Source organism: Fopius arisanus, unplaced genomic scaffold (assembly GCF_000806365.1).
Source record: "Fopius arisanus strain USDA-PBARC FA_bdor unplaced genomic scaffold, ASM80636v1 scaffold00034, whole genome shotgun sequence".
NCBI classification, from domain to species: domain Eukaryota; kingdom Metazoa; phylum Arthropoda; class Insecta; order Hymenoptera; family Braconidae; genus Fopius; species Fopius arisanus.
Genome location: NW_011887773.1, coordinates 340,204 through 357,213, shown reverse-complemented (window position 1 = coordinate 357,213; position 17,010 = coordinate 340,204). Strand labels below are relative to the sequence as shown.

The 17,010-nt window shown below is 36.2% G+C and overlaps 1 protein-coding gene across 1 annotated transcript in view; it reads right to left on the bottom strand.

Annotated features, from left to right (window-relative positions):
• The window catches only part of dve (SATB1_N and homeodomain domain-containing protein dve), a 343,172-nt gene that overhangs the window by 78,157 nt on the left and 248,005 nt on the right, over positions 1–17,010 (bottom strand). Inside the window, exon 3 of the mRNA XM_011303859.1 lies at positions 6,867–7,012. Coding sequence (XP_011302161.1) covers positions 6,867–7,012 — 146 coding nt within the window. The remainder of the gene's footprint in view (positions 1–6,866; positions 7,013–17,010) is intronic.

The following is a 17,010-nucleotide window of genomic DNA, read 5'->3' as shown; positions in this document are numbered from 1 at the left end:
CACCCACGTGAAATTTTTATTAATCTCAAAATAAAAAAAAAGAAAAAAATAAACTTACAAAACGATGATCGGAAAGTTGATAATAGTTTTTTTTGTTATAATAACATACATTTACACCTAAATATTGTCCTCCTGAATAAAGTATTCTCTCTTTGCAATACCATTTTTGACAACTTACATTATAAGTCACGAGAAGATCTTTCAATTTGAAAAATGTAATTTTTTTTTCATTAAATGATTCATGTCCATGATAGAACTCAACTCAGCACAAAGTGATGCGATACTTCAGTGGATATATTATTTAATAATGCGCACAAAAAAAAAATTTTAAAATATCACGAGGAGGTTTTGGAAAACTAAAAACGTGACCATTGTTTTTTAATTGGATCATTCTAGAAGGAGAGATCCAGTGTTAATTAGTTTTCAATGTGTTATCCTGTAAATAATGGCTCTTTAACTACAAGAACGACATAAATACGAGTCATCACGATTAAATTCAGTCATGACGAACATATTGTTCGCTGCGTGGAGAGTACTTATATTTATTGTAGGTTCTAGGCTCGAAGGAATAAATCCCACCAATAGTTTATACGTATTTTAATATGAGAGTTTATTACTTTAATTATGTCAGCTGACTGATCACAAATATTCCGACTAACAGATGTCGCAGCCCGATTTGCATCTACTTTCTGCACACCCAAACGGCCTCTCAAATACATAATCATTTTTGTGTCATTACTTGGTCAGCATAATCCAGTTATGCTGGCAACTGTCACGCTGATAATGCTGGATATGCAAATATTTAACAATAACCCAATTGACCAAAATCTGGGGTATAACAATATATTGTCTTTTCACTTTTTTAAATTCCGTGCTTGTCGTGTCAGATATCCGGTGACAAAAATTTATTTCCTTGAAAGTCAGCAAACTTCAGGGTGATTCACTTACAGCAGGTATGCTCTATTAAAAATAAATTTCGCTAATTTTCCTTTAATAGGCCTCTCATTGATTGAATTCTCTGGAATGTTCACGTCAACGTCTCCTCAGAATCATTCTAGACTTTGCAGATGTGCTCCGTTTATAGGATTAACATGACAGAATTTATGGTTCCATCGTTTGTGTTGATATCCTGAAGTACTCAATCTTGAGTAACTTTTCCAACGACCTCTAATAACGGCAATACCAAGGAGTATAAACTTCTGGATTAGAGGTGTGAGAATGGCTGCTGATCTACCGGCGATTGGCACAATGACTCGCCGTCTTGTATCTCGTTCATAACACGCGCACACCCATTGCCCTCTTCAGTCCCTACCACAATTTAATTTTCTTCCAGCTATCTTCTTCCCATCTATTTGAACAACCGAACCATTCTCTCCATCATATCCCGACTTTCTTCTACCCATTTCGTTAATTTTACAATATTTTTTTTTTTGTTACAGAACGTTACACTAATTTTTGTCATCTCTGCCTCATATCCGACTATCGCGTATGTGATTTGCTTGTATTCCGAATAAAGACATGAATTTGAAACTTTTTTTGATATTTGTTTTTTTTGTTCCCGAATATGGAACCTATGTGGTTCTATCTTTGGGAACAAAGTTATCGAGGTATCACATTGGGATCTACGGCCCATTTTTTTAATTTTTCCGCGGTATTGTTTGCTTACATCGGAAAAACTCTCTTTTTCAGTCGGTTTGCACCTTTCGACCACACACACTACTGTGTGTGACTTAAAGCCATCATGCTGGCCGACGAACTCTACGATGTTTTGTTTACGTCGAGCAGTGCGAAAACATTCCCTTAATTTCATTATTCTATTCCATTACTTTTCAATAATTCCCTTCATATTATTCTACCTTTTTTGTTATCAATTTCTACGAATTATGAGTTCAAGCCATGTGGCGAATACTAAGATCCCGCGAAGAGAAAAATATAGGAAAAACTAAGTGACTAATCACGTAATAGTAGGCTCGAGTTCCTTGTTTTTTACTAGAGAATTTGAGAAAAAATAAGAGACAAACAGTAAATTTTATTATTTGCTCTGAAAAATTTACGTGATTGTCACATAATTTCTTACGAACTTGTAAAATTTACTACAGTTCAGGTAAAAATCATTTCGAGCAACGTAAAAATTATCCAGTTTCATTTAAATTTTATGTGAGGTTCCGTAATTTTTACGTGACCGCATTGAAAAATTCCTAGACAGCGTTGGTGGTGCGGCTGTTGGTCACACTGGATCGCGAATCATTATTCGAATCACCCCACCTAGCAAATTATTATTGTCGGAATGATAATAGTATACTGTGCCTCTAGGGAGTAAAATATTTTGTGACGAAATGTGAGTTTATAATCACATGAGTCAGAAAATACTTTATCTCCGTGAGGCACACGATATTTTATTACCGTAGGGACTGGAAACTTCGATCTAACCGAGTGAAGCGAGGTTAGAATCGTACTTTCCAGTCCCGGCAAAATTTGCGGAAATGAGAACCGTAATTTTTCTACCTCTAAAGGTGATTTTTTACCGACCGAGCGGTAAAGTTTTCTGTATGATCGACACTTTTTTCGATTTTACATTTCGCCTCAAATTTACCTTTCACACATGAATTTTTACGGAACTTTTTACGTATTTTTTCCAGAATTTTTCTCTCCGTGCAGAGACGTCCATCAACTGAGGGACCTATTCTTTTCCATTATCTATTCTATATTTTATCAGTCCCTAAGTAAGTGGAAGAAACAATGAAGGATGGAAAATATTCAATGAGTGATGCAAATGTTCTGAAACTTTGTCAATTTCCCTTATACGGTTACTTCTAACGGCTGATATATTATTGTACTCTATTTTAACTATTCTACCTGAATAATACGGCATTTTTCACTGCGAAGGAGGCTCGAAATAATAATTCATCAACAAATCACGAGCTTTCTCATTTATTCGATGGACAATTTGAGGAATGCCAAAATCTTTCCACACTGTGAATGAATATTCGATTTTCGCTATACTGTGATACCAACTGAGCATATCTTTAACGTGACAATTAAATTATCTCAGACCAATTGAATTATCAATTATGAATTGTGTATTTCTGGAAATTCCTTGTAACCTTATCGCATTGACGTGCAGGAAATGTGGAAAGTCATATTATTCGAACTATTTGAATTTCAAATCGGATGTTCGTATTCGATTCGTCTCGAACTATCGGGTTTCTAGACTATTTTCACACCGCTTCACATTCAAATAGGCAGGGGTGGATTACAAACGGATAATTACTGGTGATTAATATCTCTCAAGGAGAATCGACTCCTTAGTTGATTTAATTATTTATTATATAAATAAAGATGTTGTCTGATCTCCAAGGTACCAGGCGAATATGAACTGCAAGAAAGTGACTTGAAACAGTTTCAGAGGCAATTAATTGATGCCTTTATATTTCCTCGTGTATTCGATCGCATCAAATGGTCTTCCTTTGTTACACACCTGGCGAGGCATCCGGAGATGTTCTATGTGCGCCCGAAGACCGCAGCCATCGTTGGAGCAAAGTAGCGATACCGTACTCCAGTAATCCACATTATGTTAAATTAAGGTGGATATTATCCCCAAGTGTTTTAATTTCTCCATTCTCTCATTGTTTTGTATAATATGTGCTACTTTCGTATTCTCCTATCATCCGCATCAAGGGAGAATTTCCTTGATTGCATTTATGGGGTTCAACACGCCTTCCCGCCTGGCAAAAAATGTCGATATAATGCTGAGTTAAAAAGTTTGCGACATCTACACATATATACTGTAAAGTAGTATCTAGATTTTCGACCGTTCGTCAGTTTTAGAATGTCCAGACGAGCAGTGAACCATTGGTAAGGCGAAAGTCAAATGTCATTTCTTTTCTTTTATTTGTATATTTTTGTTTTATTGACCTTCTCATGTATCGAGCCAATCGCTCCCCACTCGGTTCGGAAACTTCGTGGGATTCGCCGTGGGATTTTCTGGCGTCATCTTTCATGATCCTTCTCATTTGATTGCGGAAAGCACGAGAGGATAGAAGGGAAAAATTGAAGATTCCCGCTGTATTTGGGAGTTTACATGGAGAGACCCGGAGGTGGTGCAGACGTCCAGAGGTTAGCGACTATGAGACTCAAATCAGCATATAGGCCCTTGAGCTTAGCAAGTTGTAAGGTTCGATAATTCTAAGATTATTCACCGAGATTTGGCGGTCAATTATATAAATTGTTATTAATGCTTTGAGTAGTCCCAATGTTAATTTCTGACCATTATATGTCAGTTAGATTCTTCTTTGAAAAATTTTCAATCTGATTACTTAAGTTAATTTGCAGCCAATCAAGATAAGTCTCGTGACTGTGACGAGCCAATCATGGCAATGGTCGGCTCCGTCACCTCTTGAGCATTGTCACTCCGTCATTAATGGGCACTTCTCGTTTGGACGTCTGGACACTGACGGCCAATTTTTATGGGTCGCTGTAATCTTGAGTAATTATTGTCTTCCAGTATGATAATCCCAGAGAATTTTGGACGTGATTAGAGGGCTGGGACTGCCCCTCTTTTGAGAACTTTGTTCAACGGAGAAGGGTGAGCGGTCGACAAAATCTCTAGAATTATTCAATTGCGTCGGAAATTTATTTTGATATCTAATGTTTCGAACTCTTTGTCCATGGCGGACAACGCCATTTTTGAATGTTTAGATTTTCATAGTGTCTTACAATCTCGTCCAGTAGAAATATCTTAGCTTGAAAGAATTCTAGTTTACTGATTCATACAAAAATTTTCAGAGTTTTCGGAATTAATTCTGTAGTTCTACTTAAAGAGGAATTTTGACTCTCGCTTCACGTAATTGTCGTTCCATTATCGGTTTTTTGTCTGTATTTGCCATACTAGGAATTCCGAGATCAGTATTGTTGTCCTCGAGCTTTCCATTTACTACTCTCGTGGTCTGTAAAGCCTTTTAACTTTCATGAGTTTTATATTACATTTTGTTGTTAAATTTGCAGCTTTGAGAGAGGATTCATAACGTGGGTCGACAGTTGAGTTTCGTATTTTACTGGTAACGCTTTTAGTTATTGCTGATGTGTGTTAACATTCTATGGAAGCTTTGCCCCTCTCGATTGCTGAATCCTTTTTTTTATCTTTTTCTCATTGTACTAGCGGACACGCTCATTTCTCGTGGTAACTATAGATCCCTTCTCCATATTAATTTTATCTCCGTACTATGTTAGTTGTTTTATCCACATTTTATTTAACTTAGCTTTACTTTCTTCTATCTGAGTAGTATTTCATAATTTGTCAATTGGTTAGGAAATTTGTTAGTTCAAAATATATGTTTGTTATTTCGTTAAGCTAATTTTTTTTTTTTTGTTATTTCAATCATAGTGAACATTTTGTTTCTTGCAATAATTGAATTTATCTATACTGCAGGCTGCCTATTTGAAATTGTACCGCCAAATAACTTTTGAACGAAGGCACCGATGGAAAAAATTGTTATGCAATGCAATTGTCAATACATGCGATTTGTACCTATGAAGTTGAGTTTTTCAGCGGTAAAGATTAACTTCCTTTTTTCAAATAACAGTTGATTTCTTCATTCTTATGAAAGTTGTTTAAGTTGTCAGAGCAGGTCCAACCATACGATGGTTAAATAGTTTTCCATCTTCCTTCAAGCAAAAAACATAAAATAATCGCCTCATGCATCCTGTCGTCCGATCGAGCCATTTAACCAAATTGGTCACTGTCGTTCGGTTTCTAGGTATGTTTTAAATAATTTTTGATTATTTTTTGGGTTTTGAAAATGACAGGTTCCCTCACCAGAATGGGTATGTCTCTCTGGGATATAAGGCGTATATTTTTCATGTAAGAACAATTTGAAAAAAGATCTCAAAGCGCTTTGGGAACCCGAAGATTGCCGAAACGTCAAGGTAGTCGGTGTTTTCCGGATTGTTCCATCTCAGGTTTTGTACCTCACGACGCATACTTCCAGAATTGAGAATGAAATCCCATGCCTTCGCTAATGGTGCACACAGGAAGACATTAGCCATAGACAACGACGGTCGAGACTTATCATTTTTTTTCCACTTCTTTCCTCGTTGACGTAGACAGAATTTCTAGGTACTTGTTGTGAAAGATCAGCTAGACGAGACTATCTAATTCCTCGCTAATGGAGACAGCATTTGATTCTCTCGGGATGGTTCGTCGGGAAAAACTTAATTGTCCTGGTGGATGTCAGTCTCTAGCCATTGCGGATTATAGACTGTGACTGCCTACGCTCTTGGAGATTACTCTTTCAATTGATGTTCCTTCCGAATTGAATAAATTTATTTTTACTCCTCGTATTGAGAATGAATAGAAAGAACATTGGAATGGTTTTTGTCGACTATGATTTGTTCTAGTAGTATTCATTGATGATTACTTATCCTTAGCCAATATAACATAAAATTACTGTAGTAGTAGTTACTGTCTGACCTTCACCTTCTCTATCAGTATACGTGTGCTGTACTCGGCCGTTTGGCACGCTGATGTATTAGGAGGAAGTTTTCTCGGTGAAACTTCTGGAACACAACTCCTTCCGCTGGTTTACCATAAGGTAATGTCTTCGCTATTTCTTTTACTTCTTCATTCTCTGATTGTTTGGGATAGTATGTCCCATTCGCTGTCACGTATTCTTTAGATCAGCAGAGGAATTTTTTAATGGTATTGTCAGTGCATTGGCCAAAACTATTACTATAAATTTAGGATATACTCAGGACATATTCGTCATCTGGCTTTTCATTAGAAATATGGGTTTATGATATAATTTTCCAAATTTTTATTCTTAGAAAATCTTCTGAATGTATTCATAATTAAATATGCTGAAATTTACCTGAAATGGAACAGAAGCTGGAATGATAACGTATGTATCAGTTTCCAGATGAGGTCCTTGCCACTTTTCCCTTCCTCCAGCTGTTCGTAGCTCCACTATGCTGTGGATAGATTCTACCACACAATGAACCGGCACTGGACTCTTGCCTGCAAACACGATGTAACCACACATTTGTTATATCATCATATACTGAATTGAGGTACGATTGCGTACCATTATTATTACCGTATATTATTTCAATCGCCTTCACTAACAAATAAAGTTTTAGTAAAAATTTCCAACTAAAATTTCTCAATCATATAGTGTTTCATATTATGCGGCATCAAAGAATCGTTGAAGAAAATTTTGGACTAAGTAGGAATGTAATGAACCCGAGTGAACGGGTTCGTTGATAAGGATAGATCATTCGAAGATAATTTAAAAATGAATATCTCTCAGGCAAAATCCACTCCTTTAGTAATTCAGCGATTTATTGAATAAATGAAGTCTTTTGTCTGATCCCATACGTATCATAACGAATCGTCGTGTTACGTATTGACAATGTCTAACAAACTGACCCGGAGGCAACGAATTCACGAGATTATATTTCATCGTGGATGACATTGCAACAAATGTTTTATCTTTATTGTAGGCATAGAGAGACGTGATGTCCCAGGTGCCGCAGTCCTTGACGGCGGAGTGTCGACACTGCACCCCAGCTATTCCTATTCTGACGAATATACTTGGGCATTATCCACGAATATTCGGGCTAATTTGAATTTCATCATTATTCATTACAACATTATCAGCTTCAATATTACATGTTTTTAAATAATATGTGCCACCTCCTGTGTTCTCGTATTATTCAGGACAATAAAAAATTGCTTAGTGATAATTCTTGATATAATGGTATTTCGGGAGCATAACAAGAAGGAAACTAAGATAACTTTTGGTCAGAGATAGCCAAGAAAAACGGACGGAATGGAAATGAACCAAGAATGATTTCATAGAGAGCCTGCCGAAGCGGCTCTGCCCGAGTGGGTGGACAATACTGCTATATAAAGCCCCCCACTCTCAGAGAATCAGACATAAGATAATTGGCTCTTATAATTCTGTTTATTGTGCAGGCTGTTCGGAAACTATTACAGTGCAATTTGACCCTTCAAATGAGTTGAAGGAAGACTCTCTCACTTTTCTCTCGGGGATCTCACAATTCGTTACACCACAGTCTGCATAATCAATAATCCATTACTTAGTTCATTCACTCCTGAGAATATTACTAGAAGATAAACAAAATAGTACCATACCCTATAATTATACAATGATCTAACCAATAATTCATTTTGCTAGTTTTTTCGATAACTCAAATACTCTTCCCTTTCTTCTCAAGTCTCCTTTCTGCTGTTAGGATTACACTTTTCTTATTCTTAATTTTTCTCCAATATCTTACGGCATATTCTCATATTCATTCCCCTGCAGTCGATAAATTTTACTGAGGGGTATGGTAATTTCCCCCGAACGGTTAAAACAGAAAACCGTTTTCCGTGTACTGACTCTCTTTTGGAATATACATTAATCGCATGCAGCAAAATTTTCCAGCGAAAACTTGTGATTCGTACCAGATTTTTCGTGCTTGAGATTTGAGATTTATCGTATATTTTTACTAGCTCACTGAGGAAAATAATTACTTCCGCCATAAATTTACTAATAAAAAAAAAAACAATAGTAATTGAATAAAAAAATGCTTATACATTTGCCGGTGCCAAGTAAATTTACTTGACAAAAATGAATCGAGTTAGGAAACATACTTTTTTCTCTCAGGGGGCCTATGTTTTCGGTACAATTGGTGTAACAGATATTCGATATGCCTTCAATTGAATATTATCCAGCCGATTTAACATAATTCGAAGATGGTTACAGTTAATGAAATGAATTATATGTGATATATCAAAGTTTACTCGTCCAGTATTTGTTTTCACTTTTTAGTGATCACCTCTATTCGCATATAGTTGCGGAATTACGCCATGTTTCGTGGAACATTTCGGTGCAGGAAATGAATCAATATAGCATTTAAAAAAGTATAATGTTGAAATGAGTTCTGAGCGCAATGAGTTGATTTCCTAAGGTAGCAGATGTAGGCTATCTTCATAGACGTTTATACCAGACTAAAACGATACAATATACAGGAGTGTAACCGTAGACGCTAAACGTATGCAGATCCACTCGTCGGTTAGCAAGTGAGCTGCTAGCTCGAATCGCGAGACAATGGGATAGGTAAAGCGGCCTCGTACAATGGACGGGATCCTTATTTAACCCTGACTCGAGACTATATGCCACTCGTGGCCACCCAAACATACCGAGTGGAGTAGCACCGATGTAGGCAACCCCTAATCCCAGATTTTACCCTGAGCCGAGTGAAAGAAAGGGATAGAGGAGCAGAGGCCTGGCCGTGCGGGGAGTAATACCTTCACTCGAAAAATGCAATCTTAAATATATATTGATATATCCTATCATTTTTTCAAACTCCTTATTGATAACGGCTTACATCGAATAGTTAGGAATTAATGGATAAAATTATTTGATCATAATTGTTCCTATTGAGCAAATAATCGTGTAAATTGTTAAAGTATAAACATTGCAAATATTTTAATTCGCATTTAGATGTTTTTAAAATATAGATATCTAAACTAGTTATTATACCCTAGAAAGCTAAATGGATATATATAATTACGTTCTCATCTCTTTGTCATTAACACAAAAGTAAAAATTAATTAACATGCAAAATTCACAAATAAAAATGAAAAAGAAATGGCACCAAATGAATATGCCGTAAAATTGGTTGATAGCCAATACTTCGCAAATAAGCACTTATTAAATATTACTGAGTGAACAATTGAGAGAACTCCTCATCAGTTCAATGGATTTATTAACAGGAATTAATGACTTCCATCAGTGAGCATATGAGTATGTAAGCCAGCCGAAAAAATCTATTCATAGTAAATGGAATATTATGCGCATTTTACGTATCAATGAGTCGTCTTCAAGACAGGCCTATAACACGGCCTGTTATAGGCGTGTTTTCCCAACTAGTTAGGCGCAAACTTTGTGAAACATAAGCGCCATGCTTGTCATGGCAATGATTTAAGCATAAGAAGCATAAGAACAATCCTACGTTTCAACGAATAGAACGACGACCACCCATAAAATTGCGTAATGAAGTTCGATTATTTTTCATTGGAGACATAGTTCAACTTAAAGATGAGATGCTTCCTCGTAGCCAAAATTACCAGTTTTTTGAATTTTCAGACAAATGGTTGATCGCATTAACCCGGGAAAATACAACATTTTTCAATCTTATCATTATTTCATGAATCAAAAAATTTTATAAATCTGCAATAATTTCTCGGTATTTTTTGGTAGTCCTATGAATTTCTCAAAAATTAAAAAAAAAAGCAATATTATTGCATGACTATGACACTTTGGGATGAACAATAATACAATACGGAAACGGTATATTATTTAGCGTCAATCCGACCAACAATCTGTCCGAAAATTTAAAAAACAGGTAATTTTGACAAACGGGCCCAAAACGGATTTAACTCACCGAACAGAGTTAAAAGTGGAAGGACAGTTCTAAAATTGCATTTTTCCTAAAATTGTTTTCCCTCGCATATCATAAGTCTACGTGGAGTAGTTGTACAACTATGGAAGATCTGTTCACAGATGCTAACTATTTTAATGTTTTAATGTGTATTGTAATAATGTCAATGATACGAGCATAGTGAAAGAAATAGTCGTGAAGGGAATTTTATTGTGATTATGGACCTCCATTATTTTTCGACAGTTTTAACAATTGATTTCCGGTATTTTTGTTTCTGATTACGTATTATCTGCAGTACGGGCACTGATCCAAGTCCGGGATGCTCAATATGGAAATGATCATGCTTACCTAATAGTAGCGAATTAATTGACATATTAAGCTATTCGGGCAATTAATGATTGATACAGTGAAAGCCGCTGAAAAGTCAATCAAAATGTGACGAATGTAAACTAGTCGGAATATCGACCAAATTCGCCTTACTTTTTTCAATTTCATTTGTGCAAACCAAGCATTGGCCGGCCAACCCCATGTGAATTCTTGATTGTTAACCTTCATAATGATTGACAGTCTGAGGCTACCAGCAACACCAACGTCAACGTGGTCAGGACCTTCTCGGTTACCAAACTGATACTAGAGTCGAACTGGTCATGTAATTTATGCAAAAGAATGAATTTATTCTGCTCAATAAAACAAATCTTTCTGATTCTTCAACAATATTTAACAGTTTAGTTTGATGAAGACTATCTTTCCATCAAGAGGGAGATTTTTTACTGATTTCAAAACACGGGACTCTCCGTATCCGAACATGCAGACTGCCACGGAATTCAAGGCGCTGATCAAACTCTATCAAGAAATGATTAGAGAAAAAAGAAACCATTCAGGAAGGCAATTATGGTCAGCTTTCCCACAGTTAATAGTATATTTCTCACCTAGGGAGGAAATATGGATAAGTCTTCCCCACGTGCAAAATTGCTACCCGAGCCGAAGGCGAGGGTGCTAAGCATGTGTCCTCCCGAGGGTTGAATACGATTTTTCAACACGGCGTAGGCACGAAGGGAAACATTCCTCCTGTACAGCGGCTTTTTTTAAATTGACGATAGAATTGATGCTGATAAAATACGTTCCCAAAATACTTTCCAGCTCTTGTAGCATAAATTAGTATTGTCACCTCGAAAGAAGATAGCACAATGCACATGCGGAAAAGACTGGGTAAAAAAACGGACATATTACCGATTTTTCTTTATCTGAATCTAAAATCAATGAAGTTCCGCTTTAATATATGAGAAATTCAGAGTGAAATCAGCGAAGTTCAAAACCCTTCAAATGTATCGCCATTTTTCCCCAGATTGTAGACATTATTAGATGACTATTCAATTTTTTTTTTACTTTTTTAGCTTTTAAGAGCGTAAATCCTGCAAATATTAACCGATTTAGACATCTTTTCATCAACAGCTGAATTAATGATGGGTCCCAATGTTTTGGCCAGCCAAATTGATCAGACTGTAGTAGAAACATGCGCACCGCACGAGAAAGGCGCGACGCTAGGAGAGAAATTGGAATAGTACGAAATGTATGGTCAATGAATTGGGAATGACGCAGTGAAAACAGGAAAATTCTGTCAATTTAACGCTAGTAGGCTACACTAACTGCGACTGTGTCTAACTTTTTTAGTTTCATGATTTTTTTCTTTTTGACGTATAATCTGCAGTGAGTAAACATCCTTAGTATCGGAACTTTGTAGCTATTAATTAATTTAATCTGTCTAATGGGTTACACTAGCCTGGCAAAAAAATCTTTTTTTGCTTAAATGTTATTCTTTTAACAATATTTCAAGCCACTTCCCATTATGAAACTCCAAATATTTTAGAAGTTACATCAATTAGAAGTGGGGGCGGCAAGGAACTAAAGTTGCACCCGGGTCAGGTAGCGGCTCTGTCTCTTCCGAGGAATTCTTCAGGTAACAATCATGCAGTTATGCATTAGAATTCTAAGTTAAATTTGCTTTGTGACATCACGGCATAAATAGCGTGAACTGCGCATATTAAATCTTTTCTCTTTTTTTGTGAAAAATGCCGAAAACAGTCTATGTTGCTAAAAAGAGTGGCAGAGAAAACACATGCTTCTCGACTGAGGAAACGTAAACCTCCAATCGTCAATCGGCATAACTTGAAAACGGCGGAAGCTAGCATCAGGACAGCTGCTAAAAAAATGAAAACCACTAGTACTATTGACTTCAATGTAGACACATCTTTCGGGTATCAATTAACTACTTTCGTATCAGTGTTTTCTGTCTTGAGTGAAATAGTGCAGTGTAAACAGTGCAATGGAGCTGTAAAGTTCACTGAAACTGGTGTTCGCGGTCTTGGATTCAAACTTAAAGTTAATTGTGCAAATTGTGAACCAACCTTCATAAACTCATGTTCTCTTATTAACTCCAAAGCTTATGATGTGAATAGACGGTTAGTTTTTGCATTGCACTATTTGGTATTGGTTTGTCAGGAGTCGAGAAATTCTGTGGAATTATGGACATGCCTAAACCAATTTTCCAAAACTTTTACGATCAAGTTGTGAGTAACATTCATACTGCTGCAAAAGCGGTGTGCGAATTGTCAATGAGCAATGCAGTTCAAGAGACAAAAGATTTGGCCGGATCGCGAGAAATCACCGTTTCAGGGGACGGCACTTGGATGAAACGTGGATTCTCATCTCTCTTGGGCGTTTCTACTCTTATATCGTTCCAGACAGGAAAAGTTCGCGATCTCGTAGTAAAATGTAACGCTTGTGAATTTTGGAAACATTTTGAAGGGACTGAAGAGTACAATCAATGGGCCAGTACTCATTCAGATAACTGTTCTGCCAATCACAAAGACTCTGCGGAAAAAATGGCAGTGGATGGCGTCGTAGAAATGTTTAGAAGATCGGAAAAACTTTGTGACGTTAGATACAGTCATTACGTAGGCGATGGTGACTGCAAAACGCATAAAGGAATTGTTGACGCGAAACCATCTGCCAATTTAATTGTTCAAAAAAAAGAATGTATAGGTGATGTTCAAAAGCGAATTGGCACGCCATTTCGTAAAGTAAAAAAAGAAAATCTTGGTATAAAGGGCAGAGGGAAGTTGACGGCGAAGCTCCTCCATGAATTGACAGTTTATTATGGTCTGGCAATTAGGCGAAGCTTTAATACGTCAGTGGAAACAATGAAAAACGCTATCTTGGCAACTTATTAGCATAAAATATCTACTGATGAAAATCCCCAGCATGGCAAGTATCTATCAGGTGAAGATAGTTGGTGTTCGTATCAGAAGACGAAGGGTTTTGGAAATCTGGATTCTTATAAACATGTTAATCCTCTGCCTGAGACTGTCCAAAAAGTTATTGAGCCAATATATCATTGATTAACTACTGATGAATTCTTAGAACGCTGTCTGGGAGGATACACACAGAACAACAACGAAAGTGTCAATGCTGTCATTTGGCCAATGGCTCCAAAGGTGAACTATAGTGGTACAAAAATTGTTGAAACCACATCTTACATTTCAGCTAGTACTTTTAATGGTGAATACACTAGCATCCTGCAAATTATGCAAGTTTTGAACCTTGCAATTGCTCCGAGCACGCTGAACTTCGTGGAACTGTTCGATTCTCGACGAGTGTCGATAGTCAACATGAGAGTCAACCAGGAGACAAAAGAGCCCAGGAAATTAAGAAGAGCTGCTCACAGCGACTCCATGAAGGAATCGCTGACTGAAGGTAAACCAAAAAAAGCTCGATTTTTAACTGCTGCCGCGCCCTTTTTTCTTCTTTTGCGTTTTTCAAACTGGTCGACAGGATAACTCAAAATCTAACCTACCCATTTATATGAAATTTTTCTCTCCGTAGCTCCATGCGATTATCTGTCGAAATAACACATTTTTTTTCGATTTTTCAGATGAAGCCCCAGTGAGAAATTGTATCGACCGTTAACGAGGATTTGGAAAAAAAGGCACAACCAAAAATTTATATCCCCGCCATTTTTTAATAAAAAAAAAATGTTTTTCTTGGAAAATGTTCGGAAATGTCTATGGTATCTATGTAGCATAAAAGTTTTCGTATAAATATTATATGTGCGTTAAAAACAAATTCACTTTTTGACCTGTTTTTGCGAGCGTCAGGGTAGTGTAAGCCCTTAAGTTAGCTCACATATTTTTCTAGGTGCTCATGTAGCTGTAGGGGCGCCCCTTACTCTGCTTTTCCCTTTAAAAGTAGTTTATTTACATACAGAAAACACTACACAGCAAATATGAGATTTAGAATGTAATTTACCAGAGTTTTGATACATTACTGGTTTGGAAATGTAAATTACGAGGATCCATATCGTGAATTACAAGATTCCACCCCGTGGATTACGTGCTTGCCCCATATTTTACGACCTCAAACTTGTAATTTACGCCGTCAAATCTTGTAATTCACGTGATGGGTCCACATAATTTACCAATTCGGAATCGTAAGTTAGCGCATCTCATAATATGCGAACTTGAGGTAGTAAAATACGAGATTTGACGTCATAATTTAATTAACCATGTCTTACTATAAAACCCATTAGTCAGCTAAGTTCTCTCTCTCCAAACTTTCTAAATATTAACTCAGTAATACTCGATAATATGTTGTCTGGATAAATTCATCAATTTGCATTAATCTACCGACAGCAATTCATCATAATTTCTAGGGTCCCTACCAATCCATAATTTATTGAACTACACCTATCCAGTGGCACTATTACTCATTTTGTTCGTCAACTAGAACTCAGTGTGCGAACAGGACATCTTCAAATGAACTTGATCGACTTCGAAAAATTGCTGAAGTAAAATCCATCCACAAAACTCTTTTCCTCAAGTTGATACTCCTCGCCAAGGTGACAATATCCTTCATAATCTCACATTGCAGTTAGTAACCATCTGTTAGCGTTTAAGTGATGACTGGATAGAATACAAAAATGAATAAACAATAAAATGAATCGAACTTTAGCATTTTAACAATTCAACTCTTATTCTCCGTAACTCCTCGTCTGGACATCAAAATGACCGTCGAACGGTCGAATACGAATTACCAAGAAACCATCACAACTTCTTAATCAATACCATAAATTTTTATGAATCTAATTATATTTGATTCGTGCAAAGAGGTAATCTATTCAAACATCGTTCAACATATTTACTATACAACAGATTGTTATTCCTTTCTTTATTATTAAATCCTCTTGATAGAGTGAAAACTTTGTAAAATACTCATAATTTCTAAATTCAGTAACTATCAATTTCATGCCATTCAAATGTTGGGCATATCTTTCTAGAGGACATGCGCTCATTCTTGCCGTTCTGTGACTACATATCTGTGAGTTACCCCAGGCTGGCTAAAAGATTTTGGACTGTTTTGTTTTCAACATTGTTTTCAACATTGAATTTTGTGCCTAAAATAATGAAATTTGCCTTATTGTTTTATTCTGGTGCAGCGTTGTTTTTTTGTCGAAATTGTTTGTTAGGTGTACAATATCAAATCACTGAAATTATTATAATTTCCTGAATAACAATGACTATTTGCCGGTATCACTGTACTAAGGTTATTTCTGATGATTTAGTTCAGATAGCACGGAAAAGATGAATAATGACATCTTTGGAAAGGTGTGATAAAAGGGAAGAACCACGATTTTCTGTGGTGATGGTTTCTTTTTTTATACCACAAATTCTCTGAATTCAGAAGAAAATATATAATGCCATGTTCTTTTATCGACGATTAAAAAACGAAAATGTTGAAAGAAATATTTCTTAATTGAGTAATATTTACAGAAGTTACACTCTTAACAGCAGAAAAAATTTAAAAAATGTGGAAATATGTTCTAAACTTTATACCGACGGCTCCATAGGTTTTAATCAATCTAGATAGAGGCCATTCAGACGAACGTTTTGAAATAAAAAATAGTTCGATAGGCAGACTAGTTTTGTAAATATTTTCAAAAAACTTTTGAAATACAAAAAGCTTTTTCTTGGCAACTATTGGACTGATCGAGCGGATTCTGCGGCCAGTTAGTCCAAAATAGGACCGATGATTTAATACAATTTCATATTTTTTGGAATTTTTTTTCCTGTTATTGTGATATTTTCTAAACGTCAATTTCCAAAAATTGTCGAAAGGAAGGAGGGACATACAGACATGTTCGCCAAATCTCGTATTTTTACGTTTCAGACCATTCTGCATAATTTTCAATGAAAATTAGACAATGTCAAAATTGAACGGATCCAAAGCGACCATTCTGAAGCAAAAATCATAGCATTTCCTGGTACCATGAAAAAATATGAAAAAAATTGATAGTCATCCAATGATATGTCCAATATAGAAAAAAATCGGCGATGTAATCCAAGGGAGTAAGTTATATTTCCCTTCAATGGGCTTGGAATTATTTGAAGCATTCCTGCTTTCAATATTAAGGGACATTCTGCTGTGTATATGATGAAGGGTGTGTAGAATCCCCATTTCTACTTTTTCACATTTTTTACATTCACTTCACAAATAGTCGTCGTGCAATAA